A 17,436-nucleotide genomic window follows, 5' to 3' on the forward strand; every position below is an offset into this window, starting at 1 on the left:
GCCAAAGGATGCAAAATACAAGCCTAACGTGACATAGGCAGGCTAGAGGAACCCCACACAACCTAACCAGATAACAATAAATCACCATCACTAAGAATAATATATATACATAAAACAGTAATATAATCTTGTGCTCGTGCAAGGCGCATAGCCTAACCGAGAGGAGCGACAGGGTAAGTAAACAATAAAACCGTATCTGACGCTCCCCCGCAAAACATAATCAAAGCCAAAAAACACCTGATTACCACCAGCACGTCACAATATAATAATAATGTAGCTAAAACTTTCAAGGCGGAAAACATCCTGGGGAGAAACCTAAGCGGGAAAATGACAGGAACCCTAATGAAGGAACCCTGATATGCGGTTCAACAAAATTAATGTAGAGAAACACCGAAACAACCCGCCCAGGAAACGCCACCAGGATGAATCCTAGGGGGATAATGATAAGAAATGTAAATGACAAGGAGAAGCCCCAAACAGAACAAGCTGGGTGGGCGAATCTCGCGGTCAACATGACTGACTGGGGACGCCGCGGCGTCATAACAACAACCACGCATAATATTAAAATACGGGTTGAAACAGCCAAACTTATCATAAAAACCCCACAATAAGATGGTACTTAACTTGGTGACAGTAAACTTGCTGGAAGACATGCTGAGAAAAAAGGCAAAATCAGCGAAAACCACAAGCACAAAATTAACAAGTGCAAATATCACGTGCTAGAAATGGAATGAGTTCAGATGGCGCTGGAGTCGCCGCTTGGCGGGCGGGTGAGTGTAGGAGCTGGTACGGCTCTCTGCTCTTCCCGGGGGTTTTGACATGGGGATGTCTTTCAAGTGTGGCTCTGTGGTTGTGATTCTTTCACTCACCCTTGGTAATACCCGGCGTCTTCAATATAGAAGACGCCTTTCGATCTGGGGTAGTAACTCCAGCATTCCTGAAAGCTTTTTCTCTGGTATATTTAGCAATATTTATACCTAGAAATTCGTGTTAGTATGGAATTTCACCGGGTGACACGGGGCCGAGCTCAGAAAAGTATATTTACTGAAGTATAGATAGATAAGCATTGGAGACACTGTGTTTTATCTAGATCTGTACAGCAACTGGATGTCATGAATTTGAGACAGACCTTTGTTACTTAGATTTGTTTATAACAGCCAAATGACCATTATGTAGAGAAGCATTTTTAACATAAACAATAGAAATGTCATTCACCTCAACACTTGTCACATCGCCCTTTCTTTAGAAAAGTTACAAGTACAGAAGCAAATAAATACATCATAACACATAAAATATCAGTTGTGGATAGGGAACATAAGAATCTTTCTTTTATTTACAGATCAAGTCTAACCAAAATAAATCTGTATACATAAATATCTTAAGTATTCGGGTAACCATAGCATTCGGGGGCGGTCACCTTATCCTTGTTGACTTGCTTAAAAATTTTGTTGGAAAGTCATCTGTCAATGATTTACAATACCGTACTTCGTTACCAAGCTTGTAGAATCCTCTTGGGTTTCCGTTTCTTGTTCTCTTTCTGTCGAACCTGGAATAACTGGCAAGCGATCATTAAATTTTTCTTGATTTGTTTGAACTGTCTTCATTTCTTTTTCACCAGCAGCTATGATCTGTCTACGATTTCTTCTTTATGTTTTTGTATCCTATTTTGACAGTAGTACTTAAACCATCGTTCCTTGTTGGAAATTTCATTTGTAAAAGATTCCTTTAGCAAGCATCATAGTTTTTTTTTATCTGCAGCCCATTAATCTTTGTGCTGGGCTTGTATCCATCCCTTCACTTGGAGTATTTCTCCAATTTAGTCATGCTAAAAATTTGTTTTCTCCTGACAACCTACAATTTGCAAACAACTTCTTGACAGTCTTGATTGCATTTTCTGCCTTCCCATTAGAATGTGGATATCTTGGGCTTGAAATTATATGCTGAAGATTCCATCTTCTTGCAAATTTTTCAAATTCTTCTATGCAAAGTTGAGGTCCGTTGTCTGTGACTAGTTGATCAGGAATTCCAAATCTTGTGAACACGCACTGAAATTCCTTTATCAGGTTTTTAAAACACTGATTTTGCAGTCTAACTACTTCAGTATACTGTAGTTGCTGAAATAATCAGCTATAACAAGTAAAATCCTGTCATCAAAATAACAGATATCAGCTCCAATTTTAGCCCAGGGTCTTTTTACAAAGTCATGATTTTTAAGAGGTTTTCTAGCCGGCGAATCTCTCGTCGATAAACAAGAATCACACTGTTGAATTGATGCCTTCAAATAGAATGACGTTGTAGAGTAGGGACTTTCTTTTCTTACACAATTGGAGGATATTGGGAACAAATTTGAAGGTTATTAAATGAAACTCTGACTTTCTTTAACCTAATTTATTACCTTAACATTACAGTGGTCTGAGACCTTCAAACAGAATTATACCTAACTTTGCCTAACTTAATACTATAGTTCATCAAAACTTATCATGTATTCAGTCTTAATACTATAGAAAAAAAAACAGCAAAATACTGCAGCTGCATATGGTACCAACCAAATACATGTAATGTATACACAAAAGACATTAAATTAATAGTCTGGATCAAATTATTAACCTTAATATGTACACTTGAAAAATAAATCTTTATTGAGTCTACTTGGAATTTTCCAGCACTGATTTAGTATATAACTTCATTGTCAACCTGATTCACACCGTTTCATCTCACAATGTTTTTATTTCCTTGTAATATATCTCTTTCAACAATCACTTGAAAATGTTTTGTATTATCAGTTCCTACCGGAACTAGAATAAATCAGACTTTAGGTTCCCACAACTGATTTAAAGACACAATTTATAATACAGTTCACACAACTGGTTTGCATACTGAGTGTTCCATATTTCCAGTAGAAATGTTTGGTAAAACACCACTTTTCATCATGTGCCCCATTACCCAATTAATAACCACATCACAGCAATTTATAGATAATACTTGCTGCAAAGCATGGCAAGCATTCAACTATGGGCATCCAGGTGAAGTGGAGTCCACTCTACCCTACCATTCTCAAGCAAACTGTAAGAAAAAGAAAGAAGAAAAATTAATCGAAATTACACACTCACAAACACAAAAACATAATAAAAAAGGAAAAATCAAATATTAATTCATACAAACCAATTTTTTCATTTTACCACAGCATCCCTGGCTAAAAAAGAACTTCTTGCATCCTTCTCAGACATCCTTGAGTCGTATATGACCTTGGTGAACCAGCTCTAGCATCTCCTTCTACAGGGTCTTGGGAACTATGAGGCAATTACCTTTAAAAAAAGACTATCCTCAGTCTGCAGTTCATCCCCATAGTTAAAATATGGGTGTGCTGCACATAGGGATTCTTTCCGGTTTCAGGCCATCTGTTAGAAATCAGCTGTGAAACTTCCTGCAAATTTTCATCTTCTGCAGTGTGTTGGTTGAATTCTAGCAATCTTTCTGGTTTAAACATAAATGTTTCAATAGGGGTCTTGGGAACTGAGAGGGAATTACTTTTAAAAAGAAGACTATCCTCAGTCTGCAGTTTATCCCCACAGTTAAAATATGGGCGTGCTGCACATAGGGTTTCTTTCCAGTTTCAGGCCATCTGTTGGAAATCAGCTGTGAAACTTCCTGCAAATTTTCATCTGCTGTGTCTAAACTATTTACAAAACATGACTTACTGGCTACTTCATTCAAATTAGCACGGCTAAGTGTGTCAGCAGTATACGTATGCCTGCCTTCCACGTATTGAAGACACCGATTATATTTCTGTAAAGTAACATCCTTTGCAAACAAGCAGGGGCAGCTTTAAAGGTTATTTGAATATAGATTCCAAAGGCCTATGATCACTTTGTACAATAACTTTATCTTTACCAAATATACACTGATGAAATTTTTCACACGAAAATACTATCATCCTCACAATGTTTTTTTTAGTGTTATTCTTACCGAGAACTCTCTTTGGAGCCATGGTGCATTACATACATTATTAATTAAGCAACCCAAAAACAAAAATTAAGATAACTTGTGTACAGAGAATGCAAACTCTGATGTTCACTGGGTGAGATATGAGCCCAGACTAACATACGTTTTTTTTATTTTCTACCCTTGCTTTACAGAACCCATGTACCCCACCGAAACAGGTTTGAACAATCATTTCATCCTCCATGGAAGTTGTTGTGAACTGGGATGATTTTTGCAATGAAATTGTGGCGGTGGACTGGAGTATTCTTAATGAGAGGCATATGTGCATTAAGGTTCCACTGTACCTTTAACTCCTTGGATTTACCTGAAATACATTTTTGCAAGTACACCTATGGTTTTAAAAGAAGCCTAACTGAGGATGAGGCCTATTCAGTTTTTATGGAACATGTTGGTGAACACAGTAGTTCTAATTTTAGTTTTAGCGGCAGTTCCAAATTCAGTACAGTACGGACATTGAATTTTTTCTGGAGAGGTGTATGGTATTTTAACAGTGAATGAGAAAATAGCAGTTTTGGAAGAAGGCAGCTCCACTGTACTCTATGATTCAATATTACCGTAATTTTGCAGGCACTTGGTTTTTTAACTCAACCAACCCATTTAATTTAAAGGTTTTACAGTGGCTTCATATTATTGAGAATAGAAGAATATTAGTATAAATAAGATTTGGTTGGGCTCTAGCACATCTAAGAGCTCATAACAGTTTAGGGTACATGGGTAAACCAAAACAAAGTAAAATACATGAGAATTTTTATATCCCTTGGGAATTATAGAAAGATGCCCATAAGATGGGAAATGCCACTTTGCCAGCTTCGTATAGGCCATACTCACCTAAGTTATAAATATAAATACTTGAGGATTGGAAAAGCTTGTTGGTTCCCTTGATCATGAGGTTTTTGTTGCATATCTTAGAAGTCAGTGCCTCTCTGAGGCTCATGGTGAGGATGTCAGCTACATCTTGCCTCGATTTTTAGAGAAAGTGTAGCATATAATGCCAACAACACTTTGGAATTTATTCCGAGAAGCAGGTCTTCAGCAAAAGACTTAATTCATTCTGCAAAAGATTTATTTAATCTTAAAGTGTATTAATTTTTATGGCTTTCAACTAATTACTTTGATTATTTGCATTTAACACATGACTTCAGTGTCAGTGATGATCTTTAATACCACAACACCAGAGAACTTTGATTTAGCCAATCAATCAGTTGTCCTCAAACTAATTACAGAGCCTACCATTACATTAATGTATGACAACTGTACAGTATTTCTTTCTATGGTAATTCCAGTTTGACTAAGAACACATTTTTAATATTCCTAGTAGGACTAATTTATGTTTTTTAGTCTCAGTTATACCAGTTCAAAATACTTAAATTCTGTTTTTTTATGCTTGTGTTATCAGTAAACTATATTTACTAAGTAATTGACCACCTGTTTCTATTCTTTTTCAGTACTGTGCTTATTTCCTGGAGCACAACTAAGTTTGGTTTAATTGTGAAGGTATATCAAGTCAGGAACAAGTAGTGGTTTAGTTGTGAAGGTATATCGAGTCAGGAACAAGTAGATCTATTCCAAACTAACTAACTTTTGTATCTCTAATTCTCAGGTCCCAGGAGCAGAAGGTCGTGCAGGTATGGTAGCTATTTTAGATGAAGATAAAACATTAGATTTCAGTCTACTGCACAATGCTGTCACCAAATCGCTACCCTCTTATGCCAGACCATTATTTGTCAGGATTGTCAAGGAATTGGAAAAGACAGGTAAATTAATATTTATAAGTTAAAATAATTTTGGAAGTCATTTTGAAAATACAGCATATAAAAATTCTTTGATGATAATTATTAAGTGAATGATTGTGCAAGATCCTTCTCAAGAGAACGCAAAGGCTCTAGTTCTATCACACCTATCACCTTTTAATAGCCATAAATATAAACCAACTTATTTTCAGAAACACTCTAAAGCAGAAGGGTTTTTACCTGATTGCCTGCACATCCAGGCTACAAATCATGTTCAAATTTCAGTAAAATCATTCCAAATTTTTCAAATTCATACTTATGTCACTTTTGAATTTGCCTTGTCATTTTCCCTTCATTCCTTTCTACCTTAATTTTCATTTTGGTGATGATCTTTTCTAGTTTTTACATGTAAATCACTCGTGAAGGTGATGAGTGATTGATACAAGGACTATTATGTGCTGGTAAACAGCCGTCAAAGTAAGTGGTATCTTTCCTTTTTGAACAGTTGTTCACTTCATATATTAAGTCTAGGATGACTTTGAAGAACTATGTGCTGGCCTGCCAGTGTACTTCCGCTGCAGGTGCATTTGTGTCGACGTTGGAGGTTTATACAGTTGGATACAGAGAGCTGTTTGATCATGATTTAAGTCCATGGAGACAGCGTGATCGAACATTGAACTGGGGTCGTCACATTTCTGGAAAAAAGTGGATTAAGTGAGCGCGTATGTGTGTGGTACTCTTGAATGGTATACTATTAGAGGAACGGTGACTCTCACAGGGGGGACTTCTGTTTTGGTGGCTGATTTGTGTGTTTTGCCTTGTGAGTGTTTAAAGATCACCACTGTGATGATACCTTACCTGGGCCATAGGAAAGTAAGTATAATAACTCATGAATGCAATCTATACAATCTTCTATCCTGGGCAAAGGATAGCTATCGGATTTTGTAACCTCATTTTCCTTTCGATAGTTGAAACACATACAAAACTCTCTGTCAGGTTTCTTAACCAACACCACAGGTGCTTGGTTCATTCAAACCGTGTTTTAACATATATTCCACCTCCTTTGCAACAGCTTCAATCTTGAAAGGATTCAACCTATATGGGGGTTGTTTCACTGGCATGGCACTACCAACATCATCATGTTCTACAACAGATGTTCGACCTGGTACATCTGAAAATAATTCTTTATAATCGAACACCAGCTTTTTCAGAGACCTACATTTCTCGTAACTCAAATGAGAAACGGAACCATCAAAGTTTTCCAAAGAATTCTTATTACCTGATGGCCAATTACCATCATTAACATATTTATCATCATTAACTTCTTCCTCTGAAACAGAATGAAGGTTATTATTACATTTAACTACATCTCCAACTGTTGCCACTGAAATGACTTTATCCCTTTCTTTATATTCCTTTAACATGTTGATATGGCAAAGTTGGAAAGGTTTCCTCCTCTCGGGAGTTTCCACTAAATAACTGACCTCACTAACTTTTTTCAAAATCTTCCGGGGACCTGAAAACGAAGCTTTTAATGAATTACCAGGTAAAGGTAACAACACTAATACCTTGTCGCCTTCAGCGAAGTTACGTGTTTTGGTCCTCCTGTCAAAGAAGTACTTCATTCTTCTCTGACTGCACAACAAATTCTCACGGGCAAGTTCCCAAGCTATCGTCATTTTGTCACCCAAATTAGTCATGTAGTCTAAGAAATTAATTTCAGGAATGTCACCTTCCCATGACTCTTACAACTTCAAGAGAACCACGAACACAATGTCAAAAACCAAATTAAAAGGCAACAAACCTAGAGATTGACTCGGAGCCAAACGAAAAGCAAATAATAGATATGGTAATTCTTAGTCCCACTCAGAACCGTGACTTAAACAATATTTTCTAATCATCAGTTTTAGAGTTTGATGAAACTTCTCCAGAGCACCCTGACTCTCTGGATGATACGGAGATGAAGTCACATGTTTAATACCCAACTCTGCCATTTTCTCTTTAAAATACCTATTAACAAAGTTTGTACCACAGTCAGACTGAATTACCTTAGGCATCCCAAACTTAGTGAAAAAATTGATTAGCACAACTATTTTTATGCTTTTAATGGAATATAGGGGAATGGCTTCTGGATAATGGGACATTTTATCCATTACAGTGAAAATATACTCATTACCACTACGAGTCCTGGGCAACGGCCCGACAACATCAGTTATGACTTCTTTAAAAGATTTAGAAACCACAGGAATTGGACATAAAGGAGCTTTTGGTATAACTTTGTTTGGCTTACCGACCTTCAGGCAGATACCACAACTATTGACAAACTTCTTCATTTCAGTTTTCAATTTTGGCCAATAATAATCCTTGAGCAATTTCCCAGCCGTCTTGTGAATTCTGAAATGACCCGCCAAACCATTGTCATGTGCCAACGACATCAAGCCAATCCTGTGAACATAAGGGACCATTATTTGTTTTACAATTTCATGCACACTATTACCAGCCTCTCTAGGCCTACTCAACCTATAAAGAATATTGTTCATTATATTAAACTTTGGGATTGTCAAATCATCCATCTCGCTTGATTCAATAGGAAGGTCCCGGAATTCTTGTTTCTGAGCTTTAATTAGCTCTCCCTTTGTCCAATTTGGAATGTCCTTTACAATGTTGGTATCTTCTACAACTACATTACTACTACCACTACGTTCTAAGCTACTCAAATCTGCATCTGTTGTTGACTCTGCAGTGACATCAACAACTTTAGCTCTAGAACGAGTAACCACTGCTACTTCAGGATTTGTTATTATTGGACAAGTCTGGTTCTTATAGGCCACGTCTTTTCCTAACACTGTGTCTACCTCCTTAACAGGAAATTTTTCCACTATGACCGATTTCAACATTCCTGAAAAAGAAGGACATTTCAAATGAAAATTGCTGAGGGGACATGACTCCACCGAATTAGGAAATCCAGACAACAAGACAAATTCTTCACCACCTCAGGACAAAATCTGACGGCAAGGCCTTTCTCAAAATCAACGATTGTGCTGCACCCGTGTCACACAAAATATGTATGCATTTATACTTGGATGAATTCGTGGATGAGACACAACCTTGAGACACAAAATTTTTCAAAACAACCAGATAGTCATTGGTCATTTGTCCTGCTCATGATGGGTTCTTTCTCTGTCTTTCCTACACTCATTACTGGCCTGTTATTTGCCTGTTGTGCTTTCTTAAAAGCGAAACATCTACTCTTCACATGCCCCTTCTTGTTACAATAAAAACAAGTCATATTCTTAAATTTCTCTGGGTCATAATTACTAACGCCTCTCTTATCCCTGTTGAAAAAAACTATTATTATTATTATTATTATTTATTCTGTCTTCTCTGTTGATTCTTATTATTGTAATTATTACTATGGCTTGTCCAAACCCATCCAGGCTTTATGTTTGTTCCTACTCCTACTAGTTCATGTTTGTGCAACAAATAGTATTCGTCGCTGGCAATAGCAACCTCTTGCAACATATCTATTTTCAGCTCTTCTAAATGTACCTTTAGTTTATCTGGTACACACCGCTTAAATTCTTCTACTAACAATAACTCTTTCAACTTGTCAAAATCATCCACCTCTTTGGATTTGAACCAGTCTTCTGTGAACTGTTTTTTCCCCCTGGCAAACTCTACAAATGTTTGTTCATTACCTTTTTGCAAATTTCAAAAACGCTGACGATAAACCTCTGGAATAAGTTCATAAGCCTTTAGGATAATGGCTTTGACATTTTCTTAATCAGAAAATAAGGTTTTGTCTAAGGTCACATAAACTCTCTGGGCCCTACCTGTTAGCTTGCTTTGGATAAGGGTGGTCCAATATTCCCGTGGCCACTGCAACTTAGCAGCGATCCTTTCAAAGGATACGAAAAATTCAGCAACATTACATTCCTGAAAGGTGGGTACAAATTTCAAAGCCTGTACTAAATCTATAACAGACGTTACAGACCTACTGGAGGAAGGAGAAGGGGAAGGAGGCTTGAAACTCTTCATAGCAATTTCATGGCACTTATCCTTTTCTCTCTCCTCCGCCCTAAACTTTTCTATATTAAATTCCAAAGTTTTCAACTCAATTTGCTTATCCAATATTTCTGCTGTTAGTACCTGTTTAACCTCTTGATCACCATCTGGTTTTATATTTTTGATAGACTCGTAAATTTGTAGCAATAATAACCCTTTCTTCATAGATACATGATGCTCAATTTTCAAATGATCAGCCACTTTTTCTAAAGCCTCCCCATTCAAATCTGCTAACCTCTCTTGCCACCCGTCTCCACTCAAAAGCTCCATTATATTAGCCACCTCCATTATGAATGAAAATCACACCAAAGCAGTACTTACAAAATACTTAACTGCCCGAGGAGGTGTAGAACTGTTGCCCAAAACCAGACCCCCAAAAATTAATTTTGCACACTAGTGAATGCCTACAGGATTGAAGGGTCCTGTCACGGTCACCAATCTGTGACGTCCTTCTTTGACGGTCACTAAAAAAGAATTTCTCTTACCAAATGTGTTCACTTAAATACCAGCTAAGTCCACAATCAGTGGAATAGCTAAATAAGAATAACAATGTTTGCCAAAATTAATTATGGGGGGATACAAAAACAGTCAGAAAAATCTTAATATTTAATACATAATTCTCCAGACAGAAGTTACTCCTGAACCTCAGTATACACGAAATCAATGAAAAATCACGCACCCTTAATTATAAACAACACTTACACAGTTAAAGACAGACCTCAACACACTTATAGCAAAAAAGGGAGGGGGTCCAGAAAGGAGGAGGAAAGCCAAAAGACAGAATACCCTACCATGATACACACTAAATTCAGTACACTAATAACTCTTCAGTGGTTAATTAATTCCTCCTAAATGTCAGGGGAGAATCTCCTGGTGGCAGGTATCACAGGATCCACTCGGGCAGAGATGTATAATAGGTGAACAATAGGTCCACAAAATATGTCGACAGTGGACTAGAGGCCGTGATCACACATTATTAATCAACAGATAATTATATTACCATGGACAAGAAAGGTCCCACCGACAGTGATACTGGATCAGTGGTGCTGAAGGATAAAGGGCAGCTAAATCCTTGCAACTCCAGGGCACGGTGGATCCAAGAATGATTGGGCTGCCACAACCAACAAGCAGGTAATAATCACAACCAGCAGCAAAGGCAGGCAAATTCAGCACCTCTGGCGAAGATCCAGAAACAGACTAACTTAACTCTCCAACAGGAGCTTCCACAAAACCCTCTGCTGCATGAGGAGAGTGGGAGGGGGCCATACGAACACCCACAAACCATGTAAAGAAAAACAATTGTTAAATATCATGCTTAACATGCAAACCACCGCTGAGGAGGAAAAACAAGCCAATTCTGAACACCTGAATACAATATTTAAACAAAAATTTAAAATATAAAAAAATTAAAGTATATATGTAATTGAAACTAATGACAACATAGTGACACTTCATAGTGTTTTATATGACCTTATCTGGATTTTGAACTTATCCAACAGGACCTTTGGCTCTGTTATTGCGGATAATCGAAGGATTACTGTACTACATAACTATTTTAAATGTAGTGCCATACAATTTAAGATTGTATCTCATCTTATAAATTAGATTTGGTAGGCAAACTCTTAATAGAATACCAGAGCATTACAATGCTGTACAGTGAACACCCCGTACTCGCGGGGGATGCGTACCGCACCTCCCCGTGAATAGCTAAAATCCGCGAATACTTAAAACCCCTCTAAAAACACTTAGAACTGCCCATTTTGATAGTTTAAATACAAGAAAAACCAGGTAAAAATGCTTATACCTGAGTATTTTAAAAGTTTTATCACAAAAAGTGCATTTATTCATGAAAATTATATGAAAATACAGTAATTAGTGAATATTTCTCAGTGAAAAATACCACAAATGGGCGAATTTTCCATGAATAACTGGTAGATATGTTCCACAGAGAAACCTGTGAATGCGTGAGTCAGCGAATCGTGAGAATGCGAATACAGGGGGTTTACTGTATTATTATTGCAGTACCTCTAGGTCATGCATTTCAGCCATTATTGTTTTTGCTACTCAAGCAGATGTTAAGGTCTCACATTAGTAAAACCCATTTCTTATGATATTCATGGTTGTTCTTTGTGCCCTATAGACATATATGTTAATAGTTTAAACCAGCTGTGTTTTGCATAAGTACATCTAGTTTAATCATGATATAAGGGAAACACCAATAGTTATATTAATAATAATAAAATGTCACTACCTGAGTTGGTTTCTTATGGCCATATGCTTACAGCAAAGTTAGTCCATTTCATTCCTTACTACAGAGCTGCTTATAAGCTAAACCCAAAGGCAGTTTTCCCAATTGCAAACTGCATAATTTGCTGTGTCACGGTGAGATGGTACATATCACCTGCCATGAATATATGAAGGGAAGGCTTGACTTGATTCAGACTAGCCCTTTGGGTCCAAGTTTGTCGAGGGAGCATGGCGTGAGGAGAACACATCTTCCCAGCAGAGCTCTGGCAGATAGTGTTCCCCCTCTTCTTTTTCTTTGCAGATCCCATGCCCTGGCCAGTACACCAAGACAGTGGAATTCTAGAATGTGTATGATTCCTCCAACGGTTGGTTGTTCCAATATTGGCCGGGAAGTAGGTATTGCCACTGAGCATTCCTTCCTGAACTGGAAGACTCAGGGACACTGCCTGGATATAATTATGGTAGGAATCCCTCAAAAGAGAATAAAGGCTCTCCCATGCAAGAACCTGACATTGAGGAGGACCCCCGGTCGTACCCACCCTCCTTTCCCTGAAGTTCCTGTTTCTTCCAGGGGTATGATCCTTCATCAGAGACTCAGGCCTTTCCCAGGCAGACAAGATGGTTACTCAGGCCCAGTTCACTCAGACACTGGTCCTTAAAAAGGAAATTTTGAGGCTTGTTAGTTTCAAAATGAGATAATTCAAAGTATTATATCAGAGATGCTGTTGAGGATTTCTGAAGGGAATTCAGAACCGTTCTGAACACGGTGTTGGAGGTTATCTCTTTAAGACTTTTTAAAGTTATCCAAATAGAAATTAAAGTGTCTTCAAAAGCCACCAGTGCAGGAATCAATCCTTGAGAAAAAAATTGAAATAAATACAATAAGTAAATGAATAAATAAAAATAGTAAAAAAGGATAAGAATGAAAAATATTTTATAAATAAAATAGATAAATTTAGGTACTGGGAGCAAGATGACAAAAAACCCAAGGCCAAAAAGAAATTAAGTTTTGTCACTTAGATCCCTCTGTAGTCGGAAGACTCACGAAGGTACAACCCTGTTTTCAAAGTTGCAACTGGTTCTAATACTGTGACCAGTTTGGACTATAACCCCCCCCCCAAGCTGGAAGGCATAGTGGCACAGTACTTGCCCTTGATGTTGGCATAATACCTCAATGTCTGTCCTTTTACCAGATGACAAATACCTCATCAGGGAAAGTAAACAATGTTTGAGATGGAATTTTCAGGACATTGCTGCTTTATCCCAATATGACAGTATGGCAGTAATGACATGTATCAAGAGGTTGGACTCCATTTGCAGCCCCTCACAATGCAATCATGCTGTTTCTCTGGATGGCTCAGGCATGGAAGTGGCACTTGTCAGCAATCCACCTCATGGGGTTGCCCAGTGTAATAACAGACTCCCTGTCAAGACGGACAGCAGCCTCAACCAAGTGGATTAGAACCACCTTTCAAATGCTTGCTAATATGCTTCTGCATCCAAAAGTGGTCCTGTTTGTCACATGAAAATTATCTACTTCCAGTGTATGTGTCCTCAAGACTTGGACAGTCAGGCAATGGAATGAGATGCATTTCTACAGGACTGGAACAAATGGAGGACAGTCTACCTTTTTCCTCCATTGACCCAGATTTTGAAGGTTTAGAACAAACTGCTAATATATTCAATGGAACTGCCTACTTAGTGGCCTCAAATTTGCCAGAGTCATGGGTTCCTACTACCACAACACCAAGCATGTAAATAAATCCTAATGCTAACTGTTGTTCTGTCCCAGACAGGAAAAGGGGAAGTCATCTACACATCCTCTTTTCTGAGCCATGGGTTGTACAACATAGTCTGCTGTGAAGATTATTCACTTAACATTGTTAGGTACCTGGTGCAAAACTACGGTGCAGTACCAGTGTATATGGAAGGTGTGGTTGGATGGTCTCCACACTAAGAGCCAGTTGAGCCTTGGCTGAAACAGTTTTTACATTTTCTGAACTACCTGTTAGAGGACAAGCAGCTTGTTGCTATTACAGTTATATCCTACTAGGCTGTGTTACAAAAGTTGGTGCTTTATGGGTGCAGCATTGATTAAAATATAGAAGTTTTCAATGCCCTTCTCTGGTCCTTTTGCATTGCAAAGACCAGCTCCTGCAAGGCTTCCCATTACCAGGTCCCTGAATAAGGTTCTCTGACCTCTGTCATCTCAGTTTAGTAGTCCTAATGCAACTATAACTCATCACTCCAAAAGGCAGTCTTCTTGACCATCTTTGGCATCCTGGCCAAGAGTGAGGACCCTTTGAAAAACCCTATTTTTCTGTGGGAAATGAGAATTATTAATAAGACATTATGCCCAGTCCGAGCACTCCAGGTTTACCTAGATGTCATGAGAAATGTCCTAGATAGTCCATTTTCTCTGCATGGGCTGAGAATTGGTTTATTAACCCAAGTTAGAAAGTAGAACCCCACCTCCTTCCTGATTCACATGATGCCAAGGGGTGGGTGCCTCTCTGGGTTTTGTTGGAGATTTTTCTTTCAAAGAAGTCTCTAGGTTTATAAGGTGGTCATCAGAGGTAGTGCTTCTTGAACACCGCTGTCTTGAGATCACACAGAGTTGACTACACTTTGTTGGTAGGTGCTATGGTAAGTCCCGGCCCTATATGCACCTTAGTGGAAAGCAGAGGGCCTTCTTGATGCCATGGTAATTCTAAGATACTGAGGGGGTGACAGTAATTCTATATCCTAATTTGGCATAATTAGGTAAGTCACTTTAGAACCACGTAGAATAACGTGTAGGTTCTTGCTTTTTTTTTTTCCTATCCTTCATTGTTAAGCCCTAATGGATATTCTGAATAAAAGAACGTCGGCAATAACTTATGTGACTTTATCATGTACCATTTTTTCATGTCTCGGTCATTTGGGTCACTTAATCAGGAGCTAGGCCATTTCTTCACCTGCCATTGAATTTGCTCCAGCTGATGGTGCATTCAGCAGAGAAACTTGTAGAAGAATTAAAAGATCAAGGTGTGATTAAAACAAAGAATGAAGAACATCAATGGAGTGAAAGAATAAAGAACATCAATGGAGCCTTAGTTCCACTTGCAAATGTAATTATCACATGTAATTCTACCTCCTTACCTAATGTAATAAAAGCAGCACGATTATGCTTTATGGTTAAGCAATATATCCTAAGACCGAGATGTTTTTATTGTCAAAAATGTGGTCATATGTTAGGATCTTCATAGGATCATACAGAGTGACAGAGAGAGTTTATGAAGAGAAGCAGAAGAGGCAAGATAGGAAGCTGAAATACAGAGGGAACATGGGATTTCAAATAGTAAGACTCAGGTTCGAGACTGAAGGATGGTAAAAAGCACTGGCTTCACAGTCACAACAAAACTGGAATTACTATTTGATGAAAAGCATGGCAACATGGATACTTTCATAGAAAGATTTAAAAGGTTTACAGAAAGCCAGGGCAGGTATAGGAATGAGTTGGCTGTGTGTTTAAGCCCATTACTAACAAGGAAGGGTTTGCAAGTTTTTTCTAGTGTGCCTTCTGAGGAGGTCCTGCAGTATGATAGCTTTAAAAGAGCAACTATAAAGATATTTGAGATGACCTAGGAAGGGTTTAGGAAGAAATTTTCTATAAGACTAGCCCAGATCAGGGTGAGACTGCATATCAGTTTGCAACTAGGTACAGAAATGTTTCAGTGTGTGGATTGAAATGACAGAATGCAGGAAAGAGCTGAATGGTTTGGCAGATTTGCTAAGCTGGGAACAGTTCATTAGCATTTGTTCGACCGAGATGTCACTTTTCATCTGGGAAAGTTTACCAAGAGACATGAATTTGTAGAGCAGTACTTGGAGGTTCACAGGCTAAGCTTAGTGCAATGCCAGAAGCCAGTGAAGAAGTCTAGTGTTTGTAAAGAAATATTTCTTGTATTGTTGTCTTTTAGTCATCAGATCTTTGGGAAATGTCTGCCATGATTGTTATAACTTTGTCATTCTGGTAATGAACCAGAAAAGCTGACATAGGTACATAAATCAATTGCACTAAATAATGGAGAGAGTAACAGACGAAGTGTGGAAATGATAATAGAAGACATTAACATGTTAGAACGAGACATTATGGAAGAAAACTCATAAAGTAAAAGAGAAAAAAAATGTAAGAAAACATGGAAGGGTTATAACAAGATAGAGACGAATTAATTACGGTAGTTCATTATCCTAAACTGAGTAAGTAAATTGGGAACATGTATTTATTTCCTAGTGCAAGGAAACTAAATTAATAACATATATATGTCCAGATATTTATGAAGAGATATTTATTAAATTATTTTGCATTGCATTGCATAAGGTTACTGGACGTGGCATGAATATTATGGTATTTGAAAAATACAGGAAGCTTAGCATAATCTGAGTCTTTGGTAAGAAGAGTGAGTTATTTAAGTGAAAGGATTGAAAAAAGGAAGTGTAGATTAAATCAACAAAGCCAGGCATAAAGTGATCAGGCATTTCTTATATAACTTCAGTGGTTGCCAGTCTTTGTTGTGCATTATGTTCAGTATACATGTCGTATACCAAGTGTCTTGGTTAGTGTCTCAGTTAATAGGGTGGGTTAACGTCCAGATTAATCCAGTATTATTTCACTTGTTTTAATTTCTTGTTCCCAGTCATTTTAGGGGTCTTATTGGCATATTTTTTCATTTATGAAATTACCTTATGGAAGTATTTCTAAGAATTTTGCAAACTTAGGAGTTTTTTTCAAATATAAAATGAAATTGAGCTTTAATAAATTTCTCCTTACCAGGTACTTATAAATTGAAGAAGGTAAAACTACAAGAAGAAGGATTCAACCCCAGCACCATTCAGGATTATTTGTATTTCTTGGATGGCAAGCAAAAGTCATATATTCCTCTTACTGCAGACCTGTATAATAAGATTATCACTGGTGAAGTACGAGTGTAATGCCATGGATCCTTTGTAAAGTATTTCAAGTACTTTAATCAACTTTTATGAATTTGTGTTCTACATGATTAGTTTTAAATTTTAATCATTGCTCCTTACTAAATGAACTTCTCTTGTTTTCAGTGGAAATTTTGCATGGTGAAAGTTGACATTGTTTATACCTGTTTATACTTAATTACATTTCTGTCATTATACTGACTGTTAGGAAGAGCACCCAAATTTTTGCAAGCTCATGATGATTTATTTTCCTTCCAATCAAGTGACTTTGCAGTGGAAATAAAAGAACTTTTGAAATACTAGTATAGATTATGGCAAGCTATGGTTATTTGTCAGCTATTGTTATTGTGGAGATCTGAGCATGTTTTGTTTACCCCCAGGAGGAGTTGGAGGTAATATGTGAGCCTACTTTTGCTTTAGG

At 37.6% G+C, this 17,436-nt stretch overlaps 1 protein-coding gene across 6 annotated transcripts in view; it reads left to right on the forward strand.

The window, feature by feature from the left end:
* The window catches only part of LOC136849333 (long-chain fatty acid transport protein 1-like), a 596,150-nt gene that overhangs the window by 576,900 nt on the left and 1,814 nt on the right, over window positions 1-17,436 (forward strand). For all 6 annotated transcript variants that reach the window (XM_067122695.1, XM_067122697.1, XM_067122692.1 and 3 more), the window contains 2 exons: window positions 5,603-5,756; window positions 16,861-17,436. The exon at window positions 16,861-17,436 is cut by the window's right edge and continues 1,814 nt beyond it. In XM_067122695.1, the coding sequence (XP_066978796.1) occupies window positions 5,603-5,756; window positions 16,861-17,018 (312 nt within the window). In that variant the 3' untranslated portion in view covers window positions 17,019-17,436. The remainder of the gene's footprint in view (window positions 1-5,602; window positions 5,757-16,860) is intronic.

The sequence above is a fragment of the Macrobrachium rosenbergii genome, chromosome 20 (genome assembly GCF_040412425.1).
Source record: "Macrobrachium rosenbergii isolate ZJJX-2024 chromosome 20, ASM4041242v1, whole genome shotgun sequence".
Lineage (NCBI taxonomy): Eukaryota > Metazoa > Arthropoda > Malacostraca > Decapoda > Palaemonidae > Macrobrachium > Macrobrachium rosenbergii.